Below are 17968 nucleotides of genomic sequence, written 5' to 3'. Positions count from 1 at the left end.
ATACATATTTGAGCAGCTATTCTCCACCATGAACTATGATAAAAACAAAAACCGCTCACATCTCGCAGACGACAGCTTACAGTCCTGCGTAAAGACGAAAGTGACTTCGTACAGCCCCGGTCTGCAGACGCTGTGTGCAGAGGTTCAGGAGCAAAAGTCCCATGGTAAACATGTCAAGGCAGACCCAATGATGTTTGCGTGAACATGCTTTTCGACTTCTCTTTATTGACCACTTTTCACACACAGTTGCTGTACACATGCAGCTGGCTTTAGCTTTCCAGCACACAGCCCGACACACAACACAACAGCAGAGAGAGCACAGACTTTAAGGTGGCGAGGCGTGATTGCGGACACTCAGGTGCGTCCACCTCTTCTGCAGAGGCACTGTAGGCCAATAAGGATGACGGCTCAGTTTTTGTTTGCTACATAGATAATTTAAGTTCAGCTTTTTAATTCATTTAAAAGAGACCTTCAACTGGATGCCTTTCTTTTTTGTAATTTTTTAAGATTTCAAAATGTGTTCATTACAATAAAATTTCATTTTCTTTGTAGCACTTCATTGATTTCATAAGCAACACTTTATAGTTGTTTATACAAAGCATAAAGGTAAAAAACAATGTATGCAGTGTTATGTTCATTTTAGATGTCAAAAAGTATTTGCGGCTTCCAGTGTTTTCTTTTCCGTGGAAACCGGGTCCAAATGGCTCTTTGGGCCTTTCTTGGTCTGTGGAGGACCCGGCTCACGTATACCGCAAAGCCCAGGTCCACCGAAGGATGCAGCCGACTAGTGATGCGCGAATCATGAACGAATCGTTCAATACTCGAGAATCACTTTACTGACTCATGAATCATGATTCACAAGCCCAACTGACTCACTGACTCATCCCTGTTGCTGTTAGCAGCAATATATCTAGCTTATAATTAAAATTGTGGAGAAAAACACAACATCCAGTATCTTAACAAAAACATTTCTGCTCTGAACTGGAAGAAAAAACCCTGAGTAGAAGCTCACATCAAGACAATAGCTCCTCGGTTCACAGTAGCATCGCTCTGCTAACATGCTAACAGCACATTTGAGCTACTCACCCCCTCCTTTCCTGTGCTGAATCGTAGAGCCAGCGAGTCACTCAGGACTCGCTAACCCCCTCCCTCCTGTGCTGAATCATAGAGCCAGCGAGTCACTCAGGACTCGCTAACCCCTCCCTCCTGTGCTGAATCATAGAGCCAGCGAGTCACTCAGGACTCGCTAACCCCCTCCCTCCTGTGCTGAATCGTAGAGCCAGCGAGTCACTCAGGACTCGCTAACCCCCTCGCTCCTGTGCTGAATCGTAGAGCCAGCGAGTCACTCAGGACTCGCTCACCCCCTCCCTCCTGTGCTGAATCGTAGAGCCAGCGAGTCACTCAGGACTCGCTAACCCCCTCCCTCCTGTGCTGAATCATAGAGCGAACGAATCACTCACTCGCTCACCCCCTCCCTCCGGGCTCACAGCTTCTTCTTCTTGGTTGGCAACCAATGTTAAGGCGCATTACCGCCCCCTGGCTCACGGCTCAGTGGACATTTAGATGAGAAAATATATACTTGACACATTTAAGGAAAATACTAATAAAATAAAAATAAACAAGATAAATGTTCCCTTTAGACATTTTTTTGCTCTTTTTTGCTTTATAAAATTGTTGTTTTCTTTTAGAATCACTCATCTTAGCAGTAGGATTTACATGAAAAGAGAAAAGAAATTAAGTTTGAGTGAAAATGTACATTTTTTGCACTCTCTGGTCAACTGACTCAGTGAATCAAATGACTCAAAAAACCCGATTCACTTTGGTGAGTGACTCATTAAAACTCGATTCAGTAAAAAGAATCAAATTTACCATCACTACAGCCGACGTTTTGGGACACAGCTATTTACATGCTAATGGCCTCATTGGCCTCTGGCCCTTTAAATTCTGAGGGGCTGTAACTTCGGTTTCTTTTGGTCAATTTGCATGATTGACACCTCTTTTTAATCGATTTAGCCAATAGATTCAAAGTAACGATGCCACGTTCACGTCACTTCAACCAATCAGAAGTTGTAATGCCAAAACCCACGTGTGTCCAAATTTATTGCATGTGGCGTCTGTCCAGTCACGTGTCTGTAGGTGGGTCTAAAATGGAGGTTGTTGATGGAAAACGGCTCTGATGCGGCTAGGTTGGCATGGTAACTACGGGCTATCACGTGGCTACCGGCTACCAGCGAAAATAACGGAGGAAATCGGGAAGGTAAGCCAATTTCTGTCTTAGCGCATTTGCGCCGCTGTGTGTTTTTGTGGTCTTCTTTTGCGGCTAATTCAGTGAATTTTGGTCTGATCGTGGTGAAACTTGGTGTGTGGAGTCAGTGATAGCCCTGGAAGCTAACCAGCCTATTTTTAACCGGTTATATGAAATAATTTCTGGTTCGGTTTTGTGTGTTTAGCGGACTTCTGCGCATTTACGTAACTGCTCGTTTAATCGCGGCTTGTTTTCGGTGTGTTTGGTGGTTGTAGAAATGGTTTATATGACATTTTAGCTGAGATTCTGAGGTTTCTGTGGATACCACACATGTCTGGATTTATATTTCTCAACCGGCGATATAACCGATTAAACGTGATCTCCTCCTTTTTGCCCCCAATGCCGGGGGCGTGGGGCTTAAGAGGTTATGTAACAAACAGCACAGATAAAAAGTTCATAAAACCTGAAAATGTTTTTGGAGTTATAGATATAGCCTAATAACTCAGGTGGAGCGCAGGATTCGCTGAAGAGTGCTGACAAACTATTCTGATGTAAACCTGAAGTCTGCACTACAGCTGATCTATAAAGTGTGCAGAACACAAAGCATCTCAAGCTGACCGTGCGTTGAAGTTACACAATAGCTATAACACCTGCGTAAATGGTCCAAAGACGTACAGTTAGTATGTCTTTGTACTAAATTGTCCATAGGTGTGAATGTAAGTGCGAATGGTTGTCTGTGTCTGAGTGTTAGCCCTGCAACAGACTGGCGACCTGTCCAGGGTGTACCCTGCCTGTCACCCTAAGACAGCTGGGATAGCCCCCCCCACCCCCGAGACCCTGAAAAAGGATAAGCGGAAGCGAATGGATGAATGATTTCTTACTGTAAGCAAAATGACAATGAAAGATTGTCACTGATGACCCATGCAACTGATAATAGCAGAATGGGAAGTATTTATTTTCTTCTTTTAGCTTATTTTGTATGGCAGCTTTGATACAAAACTATATTGTTGACTATAATTTATGTTGTGCAAAGACAGAAAAAAGTGTAATGCTCAGATATAACTATGTTAGAAAATGCTCAAAGAAACTATAAGTCAGTTGAGTTTTAAGCGGACATAATTATTATTAACAATGAAAGCTACATTAAGAGGCCAAACAGAGGTATATTGGTTGTGTAGATCATTTTAGACCTTTTAGATTGCTTGCTCACATTGCTTTTTAGTAACAGGAAGCTATTTGAATACAAGAGAAAACACAGCAGGTTAAATAAATGTTTGTATTTATTTATTCTTGTATTCTTTGTATTCTTTCTTTGTATTCTTTGTATTTATTTATCCTTAAAGGATAATAGGTCTGGTCAAATATTAAACATTTACAATATAAATATGCAATATATTATATTAACAACAAAGTCACTAAATCAAACAGGCAGTGTTTATGTTTGCTTATAGCTTAAATGTCCCTCAAATCCTTACTAAATTCCTTACCATTCTTAAATTCCCATACCTATCCTTACCATTAACTATTTTACATGAATCACATTCAAAGAAACAGAAATTCATGGAATTTTTAGTGGGTCCTTCTAACATGTTTGTATTCATGATATTGGCACTAAGTGTTTATCATTCATTAGAATTAACAATCCCAGTAAATCATGGACTTTACCACAAGTATTCAATTGTATGGTTCAAGGACGTGTGCAAACAGTTGTCACTTATATTTTAGTTCAGTGCAAGAATCAAAGTTACATTTAGATTTTGTTAAATTTAGATTTGAGCAACAACATTGTGCACCAGCTTGCTGTGTTACAGTATTGATTATTGTCAAGTTGTGTGAATCACTACAATGTGAATCCCCGTAAAACTGAACACAATAGCTACATTGTTTTTTGTTTTCTTTACTTAAAGTACATCAATTCTGTCTGTGAAGACATCTTAGGATGTGTTAAACAACAGAGCAACATGGTTTGGCTGGACATAGGCAGAGTAATGTATAAACAACATATCATGTGAATTATTGTATACTACTGATAAATGGACAGGTTCTTCTATATAAAACTTTTCTACCCTACCTGAGCACTCAAAGCGCTTTATACAATGTCCCTCATTCACACATTTATACAACGACTTCTTTCTGTGTTTAAGTTCAAGCTAACATTCACACTGTGATGGGTGCATCAGATGTAACAAGTACTCTGTAATAAATATTGTAATAAATTACTTTGTAAAATAATGTTAACCAGTGTAATATAATTTGTAATTAATTACTTTTTTGAGTGTTAAAGCCAACGCTGTGAGTAAATATGTGAAAAAAAAGAACTTGTTCAAAGAAGGGAGTAACAGATCCACACTGACCATGTATACATCAGCCAGTGGTGATCTGAGATGAACATTTGGAAATAATGAAATGGAGTGACTGAAAAACAGAGTCATGATTGAAATCAATGAAAACATTAACTTTGTTAAAGTAGTACGTCTTCCCAGCAATCAGTTTAGGGGAGCTGCAGCGATCATCTCTTTCCAGGATGTAAGGGAAAGGCAGAGCTTTCACTTTGGCCTCCATCCCATGGACCTTCAGCACACTCCTGAACACAATACTCTTCAGCGACACACTTTCCACAGTCCCAATGTGCACTAAACAATGAGACATACAAGTACTTTACATATACTTGTAAACAGCATTTGTTCTGATATTAAAAAAAAAAAAAATCTAAATAACAGATGATATCTTACTTTCTTTGCAAAGATCGATTTTATTCAGATTATTCACAGATAGAAGTCTGGATCCTAAAAAAAAAAAAGAACATTATAGCTGTATTATTGGTTAAATACAGAATCTGGGCTGTGGCATTGAGATAATATGACATACACTGAAGATAAACTTTGTGAGAGAACATCTCATCAGACACAACAGACCATTAATCATCTTTCTCTGATCCTGTCCTGTTTCATGGATTCTTCTCAGCCCCCCAGCACAGCATGACCACAGGGTGGTGTTATAGTAAAGGTGACCACAGCATCTGAACCCTGTCTTGGCAGAGTAGAGCATCTCTTTGTCCTCACTTGAGCAGCAAATGTCCTGGTTTTTGAAAAGATATACAGCATTTTATGTTAAATAAAAGCATGATTGATTGGACTCATTGAACACTGTGTTAGTTCAGGCAAGCCATAAAGCCAACTTCAGCAAGTAATGTTGATACAGAGCTGATATCAGGTAAATTTTTGAAGATTAATAGAAAAGATTACTTTGACTTAAGTCAGTCTAACTGTCAGATATACAGTAAACACCTCCAGCAAACAGTTTCAAGATAGAGAGATGAAGCATTTGAAAGGACGTGATTAGAATGGTTCATCAACCCTGATAATTATTGCTGGTTCAGATTAGAATAGCTTCTTTTGCTAATAATCTCTACTGAATTGTTGTGAGTCTAGCTTTTGCAGAAAGAATCATAAAATGTACACAGAAGATGATTATTCTGCTTTAAAAAAGCCTCTAAATGTTTATGAAAAGTTTTTAATAGTTGGCCAAGTAGCTCCAGTGATGAGTCACTTGTTACAGCATGCTGTTTTCATTCACTTTATGCTGACTGTGCTTAAGTTAAATATATTTTGGATTTGTAGTTCAGTTATGCAGTTAGAGAGAGAGTTGCAGTTTCCTGTTTACCCCTCAGGCCCATATCAGTTTCTCTCCTTTACCGGTGTTATTCATGTTGCTTCAAAATTACAGACAGGACTCTGAGATAGTTAAAAAGCTCAAGAAATGTAACTTTTTAACAGTTATTTCTTTTTTCCATTTTCATATTAGTCAAATCGTGGTTTTTCCATCATTTTGAAATGACACCAAGAGGCAGAAGACACCAGTCAGAAAGAGGCGCTTTAACAATAATAGGCCACTGTAAACAAAACACAGAGTGTGAAAAGTTATGGGACAGGGTGGCCAACATACCTACTCTCTCTTTGCATCAAGGCAGGAGTAGCTGTGTTAAATCTAATGACATAATACAGTGGAATACACGAATAAGATGAACAAACAACAGATTTTCATCATCATTACTAATTCTACCTCTGGCTTTTGCAGAATGGATCCGCAGCACTGCGCATTCCCTCCATGCTTGTCTAATGATGTCAGATTGTACAGTGTTCCTGCACAGCACTTCATCTGTGGGTCTTTAATGTTGTAGGCTTTGACCCCACAGCAGTGAATGTTTTCTGATTTCAGATGTCTGGTTGGAAAACAGAGAGACACATAAATTTAAAATATTGACAAAAATAAATAATTATGTTTGTAAGAGGCTGCGTTAGATGAGTCTGTAAGGACACAACAGATGCAATGGAGGAAACACACTTTGAGGCAGGCTTTACTCTTACAGTGCCACCTTAAACTCCCCTTCGGGAGCAATAACCCAGGATTATAAAGCTTAAGCCCCTCCCCCAGAACAAACCTTGCAAGCATTAATTAATTATCTCACAAATTTGACTCCATCCATCCATCCATCTTTGACTGACAACATTCACTCTGTTTTTACCTGTTAAGATCCCAATCCTCCCTACTATAAAGGGACTTGGAACTTACCATTGCCTGTTTGGCAGTCTGGATCTCCAAAGTGATTGCATTACGGAACAGAGTAAACCTCAAACATCCCAGATAAGTTGAATTATCAGTACTGACAATTTAACTTTGCAATAAATGGTTTTGAATGCATAGGCCCCTTGCACAATTATTTTATAGTATGAAGATGATGACTTGGGAAATGCAAACATTACCAGAAATATGTATTTTATCTAACCTACTTAACACTTCAAACATACTAATAAAGAAGTGGTTCACAGCAGCATTAGTGTCACATTCACTGAGACAACTATTCTTTCGGCTAGATATAAAACAATAGAAATTGCCATCTTAGCGTTTTGTAGGCCATACGCAGTCTTAGTCCTCCAGAGGCATGGGCTATCCTGTGACAGAGTCTTTATGTATAGTGTTGGATGTCATTCTGGAAGATACCTTCTTCATTTCACAGTCTTTACACAAGCTGTGCACTGAAAGCAGAACATCAGAGCTGCACTTTAAGCGCTCAGTCATTGTCTACATAGAATGCATTTATACCAAATGCACTTTGACAGCTACTGCAACTGGAAACAGACTCAAGAGCAGCCAAAAAGTCAACCAGTTCAACTGTAACATGGTAGACTAATGTGCCTGTGTTAATTCAGCTCCATATTATTGTGTGAAGTTGCACTGGGTTGGGAGTGGTTGTGTGTGTGTCACATTTTTGGTGAGCCAATGGCTGGAATGGGGTTGGACTAATTAGAGGCAGGTGTACTTGATTGCACTGATACACTGGTCTACTTATAGCCCACACTACAAACACTGCTGTGTCATTTTGTCTCTCTGTGCAGGTATGTAATGTGATGAAATCTGGTATGTTTGGGATGGATGGGTTTTGCGCTATAAATTCTATAGTGAAGGTGCCATTTTGTCTCTCTGTGCAGGCCAGGGCCTATTATATGCCACAGCCTAAAGGCAGCAGAGTTGCAGAGGCTGGAGTGACCACTGGCTATATGCTTGTAGGGTGGTGGGTCTCAGAGGACAACTGCTAACCCTGTTGAAGGCAACACGTGGAGTGCAACTGGCAGTGTGGCATAGCTGGCTCTGGCCTTGGGACTCTGTGTTTTATTTGATTCATAAATGGGACACTGGACTATTTTATATTTTATCTCTTGATTATTTGTCAATAAATTATCTTTTAGAATTTTATTGACTCATCTTTTTGCCCACGGCTGAGACGGTTGGTCAGACCTAGAATCTTTTTTTATTGGGTGTGTTGCACAACTCCTACAGACATAACCATAAAAGTGAATCCTGAGTATAAATACCTGGTGAGTTGGGCAATAATTCATATATTAAACACAAATCAAATCGCAAAATACTTAATGATGCAATAGCTAAATACTTTAGCTCTAAGATGAGTCATGACCTCACAGAAACAAGACACGAAACCCAATGAGACACCACACAGGCTGAAAGAAATGTATTTTAAGAGTTCTGGGAACCAAACGAAGGCAGGGCAAGGTTTGGTACGCAACTGTGTGTGTCTTAGAAACCATATGAAATCATCAGCTATGAAAAATGTTTCATTCTACTTCTCTCTAGGTTATCCTTAACCCTCACTCAGAAGACAATAGATTAAACTAGTTTCCATGCTCCCAGCTGCACTGACTGACTAAATTCAAAACGGGAGCCATTAGATACTAATCAGATAAAACAAAAGAAGAAATCCATTTTCAGTGGATTTTACCAGCAATGTAAAGCAGGTAAACAAAACCCATGCACACAATCACCTGTGTCCATTGCAGCAGATCTCAGTACGAGGCCAGTAAATTTCTGTCCCACAGCAGTGTTGTCCTGGGCTGCCGTGAAACTGAGAGCAACATATAGTCCCTTTAGCCGGGTTGTAAGGAATACCCATCTCTGAACATTCCTCTCCATCATCTCTGTCCTCGTACAAGGTCTTATTACAACAGAGAACTCCACGTTGTGCCGAGCCATACGGCGTCTCTCCACAGCACTTGAAGAATCAGACATAATACAGTAAATTGTGCAAGCAGACACAACCAGATTGTGTAGTTTACACATTCAAAGCCAAACAGAGAAATGCATGAGTTAGGGGGAAAAAAAACACATGAAAAATGCAAAATTAAGAACATAAAACACTTGAGAAAATTCTGCATTACATACATGTAACATCTATGCATTATGTTTCTACAGTCTTTTAGCCATACCAGACTTTTGATCCTTTTGCATTGGCAATAATGAATACGGACTATCATGGTCCCCGTGTCTGCCCGGCCGGCCCAAAAGGCTACATGTGTTTTTGTTTACTCTCTGTTCGCTCCCTGCTGCATGGGCGGAGCTCACTGCGGGCTCCCGCCCTTGGTCCACACACCTATTGCCCATCAGGCTGCCATAATGTGTTTGCCATTTAACACCGGGACGCAGACAGTCTCATCACTGGATGATTGTGCAAGACACGTTAATGAGACTCTAGCCTCAGTGAAGTTTTGTGTCTAAATCTGTGATTTTGCTTAACCAATCTCTCTTGTGAATAGTTTTCCCGGACCCATAACCTACCCACTGTGAGAGAGCTTCCCCTTCCCGGATTTTCCCCCTGGACCCTAGGAACCCCGCATTTCCCCCACTGTAAATATTCTGCAACTGGTGATTGTGTAAATAAAACTCTGTTTTTGGAACTGAACTCTGCTCTGCGCTTGAGTCCCCGCCATCGCTTGTGACACAGACAGTGTTAAGGGAATTTTACACATAGAAAACAGAGATAGAATCCAGCCTCTGGCACTGTGTGAAAGCAGTGGCCTGGACCTCTGACTTCTGTTGTCAAAGAGTAGCACTCTTGCCAACTTTCTACATTGTAATGCTATATGATTGAATTTAATAATAAAAGGATGTGCATTGTTTTCCACTTTGTATGCTTTAAAACATTTTTCTGCTTCGGTAAAACAGTGCTTTAGACTTTCAACTGTCACTGGAAATGGTGGTTTGATCATTTTTCCCAGTAGGGGGTGGGGAGCAATTAGTACATTACTTGATCGAGCCAAGGCTTCCACGGAGATACACGTCCATCACAGCAGACCTGAGTATGTGGGTTATAGACGGTGGCTGTGGCCTTCCTTTGACCTAAACATGGGGGTTTAGAGAGTAGAAAGAGGAGAAAGGAGATATAGCAAGCAAGTTTTAACTGCAGACTCAAATTTTCTGAAATAAAATTCACTACTTTGAAGTCAGAGCTTATGTGTTTTCACATCCTTTGAACTGTCCTGAATTTCAAATGATGCAAAAACATTGTTACACTTTTTGATTTCCACTAAAAATGAACGAGTTCAGACAGACACCCAGACTTCTTCTATCTGATTTCCCCCCTCTTATTTCTCTCATAATCATAATTTCATCATCTCTTAATTTACCATTAGACCCGTGACCTGTCAAGAGCTGAGATAAGCTGAAGAATGTGTATAATAACTGATAATTATATGAGCAATTTCTTGTTTCTGTTGTTGCTACAATAACATATTAATGTTTCATGACTATCAATGCAAGTTCCTACAAGAATGATCATGAGACAATCATATTTTTGTGATGACATAGTTTCTCAACTTGGAGAAAAAAAAGACTAGAAATCCTAGAGCATGGCTCAGCAGGTTGTAGAAGGGGGGTGGATGAATATGTCAAACACAGGTAGGAAGGTAAAATCCTTCTTTTTATGTTATGCTGCTACTGCTTCTTTGGGTATCATGTCGGTTTGCATTCTCAATACTACATTCCACTAAATCCACTAAAGGTTCTTTAAAACGATCTTCTTTCTTTTGTTTTAACTGTTTACCCCTAGAGGTATTTTCCAAAATTATAAATACCACAGAATCAAATGACGCGTTCAAGTAATTCTTTGTTTTTACAATGATACACATAAGACAAACATGACAAAGAAACAATTGCTCACTCAGCTCTAACTGCCTTGTTGGGGTGAGGTTACCTTGTTCAACTTACTCTACTACATAGCTACATACTACATACACCACAGAGTGATGTAATACAATAGTAACAACCAAAACAACTACAAAACTAAGGCAAACAAACAAATAGATAGTGACACCTGAGCTGTCGAGTGAGTGAGGCTTGTGGTTACTCTCACAGCAGCGATTTTGCTTTGGATTGTAACACGACGACCCACAGAGATGTGTGTTTGGTTCAGTGCTGTGGATGCGTGTAAAAACAGGCAACAATCAGCACAAAATAGTCCATATCACATTAAATTTAAAAAAAAAAAGAAGTATGGAAACAATTTGTTTTATAATGTAGGCCGTACAACTTATATTTAAATTTTATGCAAATATCAGTGCAGTAATGGGTTTAATGATTTTCTGGAAGTTTGGTTGGTTTCTAATCCTTGACCTCCAATCATGCTATAGTTATATTTTTCTGGGAGTCAGTTGTCATGTATAATTGCACACAATTCCACTGGTGTGCAAAATGCAGCCATGTGTCAGATAAGGCAGAATGGCAGTTATAAACCAATGTGTTATTTGAACTGTTGGATTATTTGACCAAGCTAAAATAAGATTTCCATTGAGAGTTTTTGTCAAAGCGATTGGCCTCTCATAGATACACACTTAATGTCATTAGGCATCTGTGCCATGATGCAGCATGTTTATTCTTCACATATGCGAAGGATACATGGAAAGGATCTCGTAAGTGTCCTAAACATCATTTTTAATCTTTCAGATTATTGTAAAGACATACATTCTGACCGAAACAAACAAAGAAAAAATGCATTCCCAAACCTAACCAAATGGTTAAGTTTAGACACTAAAACTATCATGTATAAGTGAAAGTAATCAGTGAGCAAAAACAAAGCGAAACAATGTAGAAAACAGAAAACCCCTTAACTTTCTTATCTCCAAAAAACCTGAACATAAATTTTTGGCCATAGCAGCCATGACATACATTCAGCAGACACCAAACAATATAAAGAAAATTAAGTGAATAGTCAAAACAATCCTTTGCTACTTTGTAAAATAGTCGTACTTTGTGAAAGTGTTGTGTCTGTAAGTTAATCAACCATCACCTGCATGATTGTACATCTTCCAGTGGAGTGTTTCCTTCACACTAACAATTGCTCAAAAAGGGATTGCTGAGTTTCTCACTATATAAGGTCCTTAACTATGTAAAGTGCACTGATGGTATATAGAGTGGAACTATAGTAATTTTTACTGCAAAGTATGAATGAATGGCATTGATGATTAGATGGATAATAAAAAACCGTGCTGGTCGAGGCGTGAAATGATAGCAAAACGTTTCCATTAACTTACCATTTGGGTTGGAGCTTGAATATCTGAAAAATAAAATAAAAGATTTAAAACACACACACACACACACACACACACACACACACACACACACACACACACACACACACACACACACACTTGTTTTCATATCTTTGTGGGGTATCTCATTGACATAATGCTTTCCCTTGCCGCTTACCCTAATCATCAAAAATAAATGCCTAATCATAACCCTTAGTCTAAACCTAACCATGACCTAATTGTAACCCTGACACTAATTGTACCCCCCCCCCCACACACGCAGACACATTTTTTGTTTAATAATTGATAAAAAAATTTTTATAATTTTATTCCTGATTTGCCTCCTTGTGCCTTTTTTCAAACTTGACATTTTTATTGTTACTTCCCGAGGTCCCCTGGACTTCCCAAGAAACACAACACTCACCTGCTGTTTCATACCTGTGGATATAAAGCACAAAGAGTTTTCATTAACCAAAACAAATAAACAAACCACAAAAAAATAAACAAACAAACACCAACAAAACTGAACGTAATATTAAAAGTACTGTACTTAATTTGAGAATCACAGTGTAATATGATAAGTATTTAGGCTTTTATTTTGTTAAAAATAATTGACAAGTTCTGACATTCAAATATAGTTGACTCACAGCAAGCCAAATTCTTCAACTGTACTTCAGCACTATGATTCTTATAACAGCAGCACTCAGTTTTGACGTTGAACTGGCCATGATGACAGCACACATGATCTCTGGACTTCCTTGTCAGGATCTTTTTATCGTTATTTGGACCACAACACAACTTATTTTCCATATCGTAAATCTCTGTGGAAAGGATCATTGTTTTTTAGATTAAATGCTTTAATCTCATTAAATGATCAACTCTTTAAACTAAATGCTGGGTTTACATGTTTTTCATAAATGATATCCATTAAAGACCGCTTTTTTATTCAGGATTATAAGGTCTTATCAGCTCTACTCACCTTCACCACAATATCCATGCTTTGGTGAAGGTTTGTTGAAGGTGGTATTTCCACTTGAAAGGCCTGTAGACGGAAAGACAAAGTCAACATACAGGCTTCACTTACAGTAGTTAGCATAAGCTTCCTTTAACCATCCAAAGGGTTTTTTTTGTTTGTTTGTTTTGTTTTTTTAGCAAATGTAACAGTATGTCATGCTGTTATGTACTGAGCTGACCTGGAGTGAAATTCTTGACACAGCAGGGTGAATTCTTTGGTTGTAGCTCCAACTTCTCCTCATTTGAACAGCAGCATTGAGTCTCAGTGTCATACTGGCTGTGACCACAACACTCATGGTGACGGGAATTCCTCACCAGAATTGTCTTATTATCAGCTGGACCACAACACAACTGCTTGTCCTTATCAAAAACATCTGTGGAAAAGATCTTTGTCATTTTTAAAAATTTTACTTCAAATATAACTCAACTGAAAAGCTGCTCCAATATCCTCAAAATGTTTGAATGGAGTACATTTCACAGAATTGTAAAATTGTTCTACTGAAAAACCAATAATGTTTCTGCGTTTAATTAATAATATTTCACTGACAGTAATGATTTGTAATGAAGATGTAATTTAGTCTTCTTTTCCAACTGTGTGTCTGCTCACCTTCACCACAACATTCAGCCATTGGTCCAGGTTTTGATATGATGGTTGATTGACAACATATTTCATTGACTGGGTTGTAGGCCTTCAGGTCACAGCACTTGGACACCTTTTCACTCAGACCCTGAGTAATACTGGCTGTAAAAACAAGATAGCTTAGTGTAAACAACAGAAAATTTGATATGGCGAGTGGTTTATGGTAATGAAATCACTGCAAGGAGGTTCAGAAGTTTAAAGAAGCAAACAGTTGAGTCTAAAAGTATCCCGGTAGTTTTTCTTATATTTGAGCAGAAAATCTCTTGTTTGGAATAAATTATGGGCTGGATGAAAACTGTGGTGATTTAGGGGGAAAACCAATAAATCTTTAATCTTTTGTTGTATTTCTTCATGTGCTGCAACCATTATAAGAACGAAATGGAAGAATGCAAGATTGACTTAACAAAAAAACCAAAACAAACTTCTTCTGCCTAACCCTAACCCAGTGAATAAATTGAAACATCTAACACTAAGTGCGAGCAGATGGATCGACCAATGATGAATATCTTTTTGGCAGACTCTTTAAATTTAGATGTGGTTGTAATCTTCTATATTTGGATATTTCTAGTCTTATAAAGCACAATATAAATGCTTCAAGTTAAATCAAAGTCATTGCTGATTGGGTAAGGGTGTAAAAAATAATGTAGCTTTTCAAACCAAAGTAGGAAGTTTATACAATCATCTGCAACTTTAATTTGTAAAGTATTAATATGAACCTTTATATTCTCAAGCAGTGCAATTCAACTTCTCTGCAAACTGCAGCTATCAAAACAGGAGTTTAAAGAGACTGTTCTGATTCCCGACGTGTAAATGAAGACAACAAAACAGTAAAACACTGAAGCTGCTTCTTTACATTCAGGCACTCTGTTTCTTTCACATTTACAAAGTCAACATTCAAATTAACATTGGTTTTTAGTTAGTTAATTCACAAATTCATTACCTGTGAGGATCTTTCCATGTTGAACTTTACAACAAGTGGCTGTACCAGGATTGTAAGGCTCCTTTCCACAACAATACAGATTTGAACCTGGATGAAGTTTGTTTTCACAGCAAGCAGCCTCTTGGATGTCATACTGTGTTCCATTGCAGTCTTTTCTAAAAAGCACAGATAACAAAACCCAGGATATTATCCCTGTCACTCATTTCTATTCCACATACATAACATCATAACATAAGAGTAGAGGTGGTGAAGGAAAACTAGTTTACATCCAAAACGATAGAAATTGGATAAAGGAGGTGAAGAAGAGAATGCAGGCAAGATATATTGGACAAATTGAAAACAAACAAACTAACCCCTCTTTCCTTCCATCATGTGCAGACGGAGCTTTCAACGTGTGGCAGGAATTGGGAATTTGTAAACTAAAAGACTTATACTCAAACGATACCTTCATGTCATTTCAACAATTAAAAGATAGATTTGGATTACCGCATAGCCATTTTTTTTAGATATCTTCAACTACGAAACTATATCCATACATATCTGTCGCAGTTTGAAAACATGCCACCTGACTCTTTGGATAGATGCCTTAGTGATAGACGGGGGTTTGAACAGAGAATTTCATTATTCTATAACTCAATACAGGAGATGAGTATACCTTCAACTTTCTCAATTAAAGAGGAGTGGGAAAAGGAATTTGGGATCCCCCTATCAGAAGATTTTTGGCAGGAGGTCTTACGCAACATAAACACGCCTTTTATTAATTCCCGTCACTGTTTAATTCAGTACAAAATTGTACACAGGTTATACTACTCAAGGGAAAGACTTCACAAAATGTACCCAGACTGCTCCCCCCTCTGTGAAAAATGTATGATACATTATGGAAATCTGTTACATAGTTTTGCACTTTGTCCAAGGCTTCAGGGTTTTTGGTGTGACATTTTTACCTACTTGTCTAATATTTTTAAGAGTAAGATTGAGCCAAATCCGATAGTAATTATCTTTGGGATCTCCAAAGAAACACAAAATTTACAACACTCTCAAAAAAGGTTTATGTCATATGCATTGATTATTGCAAAGAAACTGATCCTGCAGCTTTGGAAAGGCAAAGAGGCTCCTGTATTAAAGATGTGGCTTACAGAACTTACAAATACTCTTCAACTTGAAAAAATAAGATACACTATGAATGATAATGTAAAAGACTTTGAATTAATCTGGCACCCTTTACTTACATACCTTGGGAAAATATAAACTTTTTTTTCTGGCAGTCGGGGGATTGGGGCCCATAGTGGGTGGGGGTTTTTTTTCTCTTCCTTTTGTTGTTGTTTATTTGTCTGTCTTGTTAGCTTAGAGAAAAAGGGGGCATAAGTTCTATCAATTTGTAACAACCATGATACTTGCTCCTAATAAAAGATATTTGAAACGACATACACTCTGCCAAAACACCAGTCAGTCAGAAGTGCCAGCTTGATGCCAGATCTGGGCCAGACCTGTTTTCTGTAGGCCTGGGCCACATAAACCAAGCCACAATCAAGCCAGATATGGCATGCCATCACATAGACAGTGCCATCTATGCCAGGCCTGGCCCTTATCTGGATGACATACGTCTTATCATGCCAGAAGTCAGCCAGCAGTGCCAATTTGATACCAGATCCTGGCCAGACCTGCTTGCTATGTGGGCACTAACACACACACAGACACAGTTACTTTACCAACTGACCCCTGAGCTCCTAAGTGTCCCGCAAACCTCATTCAGGGATCCACTCCTCTACTTCAATGTCACTCCCTGAAAGCTCACTGTCTTCACTTTCTGAGGACAGAAAGTGCACATTCCCTTGGTTTCCTTCCATAAAAGGTATTTACTTCCATGTCCTGTAATTATGAGTAGATTGTAAAGTAAAAAACATTGACTATGATCATATAAATGCACACAAACACATCTCTACACACATATGCAAATGCATTATATTGCCTGAAAAAAATTGGGCTAACTGCGCAGTGTTGCCTTGAGGCAACGAATGAAAATTAACAGTTTTACTGTATAAATAAATTTAACAAAGTAGAACAAACAATCAAATATGCTTCTTAACATATTCATGCACATACAAGTATTTTTTAAAATACATTTATTTCACTATAAACATGTAAAATAGTGATCTTTATCTTGCCTCCTAATCGAGATGCATCGCTTACAAATACGTAAGCGATGCATCCCCATCCGTGCATTCCCAAATGAAAATAAAAACAAAAACAAAAAATCTAAAGGGATGCTGTAACAAAAATTAAGCTTACCAAAATACTTTATCTCAAAACTTCCTCTATCCAACGTAGCTCCATAACAAGTTACAGTCTCTTTACATCAAAGTAAATACGTGTCACTGGGCCAGAGGCTGAGCTCTGGTTTATCTACCATATGCCGTCCTTTTTAAGATCCAAATTTTTCTTGTGCGTAGCGGCGTGCTTTGTTAGGATCAGTAAACACCAGCTCCGTACCGTTGTATGTCACCCTGAGTTTAGCAGGGTATAGAAGTCCATATTTGACTCCGGGTTGGTCTCGAAGCAGGTTTCTTACTGGAGTAAACGCAGCACGTCGTTTTACCACTGCCTGAGGTAGATCGCGGAAAATCTGAACACGAATATCTCCAAGCTTCAGATTCTTTCTGGTAGAAACTTTTTGTAGTATTTCTTCCATGGTGTGGTAGTAATATCCTCGCGATCAAGTGTCGTGGCGGGGCTTCATCTTCTGGGGTCGCTCGCAGGGCTCTGTGCGCTCGGTCCAACAGCGGAGTTTCATCCAGGTCCAATAGATCTCGTAACAGCTTTGCCACAAAATCTCTAACACGCAGTCCATTTTCTCTGCCTTCAGGTACCCCGGCTATCATTATATTGTTCCTCTTTGAACGCCCTTCCAGGTCAATGCATTTTTCAGACAATTGTTCCACTTTGTTAGAAAATTGTTTGACTTTTTCTTCTAATTTCACCACGGAGTTTGAAGTATTTGTCGCCTATTCTGATAAATCTTTCAGCTGGACATTGTGGTTTTCCATTACGGTTCTCAAAGCTGAGATAGCCTCCTCATTTTCAGCCCTCAGCGTTGCAATTTCCCCGCGCAGGGTATCACAAATGTCTGCTGTCATTTGAGTTATCTTGGTGTCCAAAGAAGCAATCGCTGACAGCACTTGTTTGTTACCTTGTGTATACTCCTCAAATGCGGAAATGGCTGGCGTGCCGGTTTTAACGCCGTCATTTTCAGCCGA

At 38.8% G+C, this 17968-nt stretch overlaps 1 protein-coding gene across 1 annotated transcript; it reads right to left on the bottom strand.

Moving 5' to 3' along the window:
- Positions 1–4609: 4609 nt before the first annotated feature.
- On the bottom strand, positions 4610–17403 carry LOC134640578 (uncharacterized). Its single transcript, XM_063492488.1, has 9 exons — positions 17205–17403; positions 13742–13876; positions 13100–13162; positions 12545–12558; positions 8584–8810; positions 6308–6467; positions 5161–5323; positions 4978–5031; positions 4610–4878 (listed from the first exon to the last, which is right to left on the bottom strand). The coding sequence occupies exons 1-9, from the start codon at positions 17401–17403 to the stop codon at positions 4610–4612; spliced, it is 1284 nt and encodes a 427-aa protein (XP_063348558.1).
- Between the last annotated feature and the right edge of the window lie 565 nt (positions 17404–17968).

This window comes from Pelmatolapia mariae, linkage group LG14 (genome assembly GCF_036321145.2).
Source record: "Pelmatolapia mariae isolate MD_Pm_ZW linkage group LG14, Pm_UMD_F_2, whole genome shotgun sequence".
NCBI classification, from domain to species: Eukaryota; Metazoa; Chordata; class Actinopteri; order Cichliformes; family Cichlidae; genus Pelmatolapia; species Pelmatolapia mariae.
Note: the sequence above shows the minus strand (reverse complement) of the source record. Positions and strands in the feature narration are given on the sequence as shown.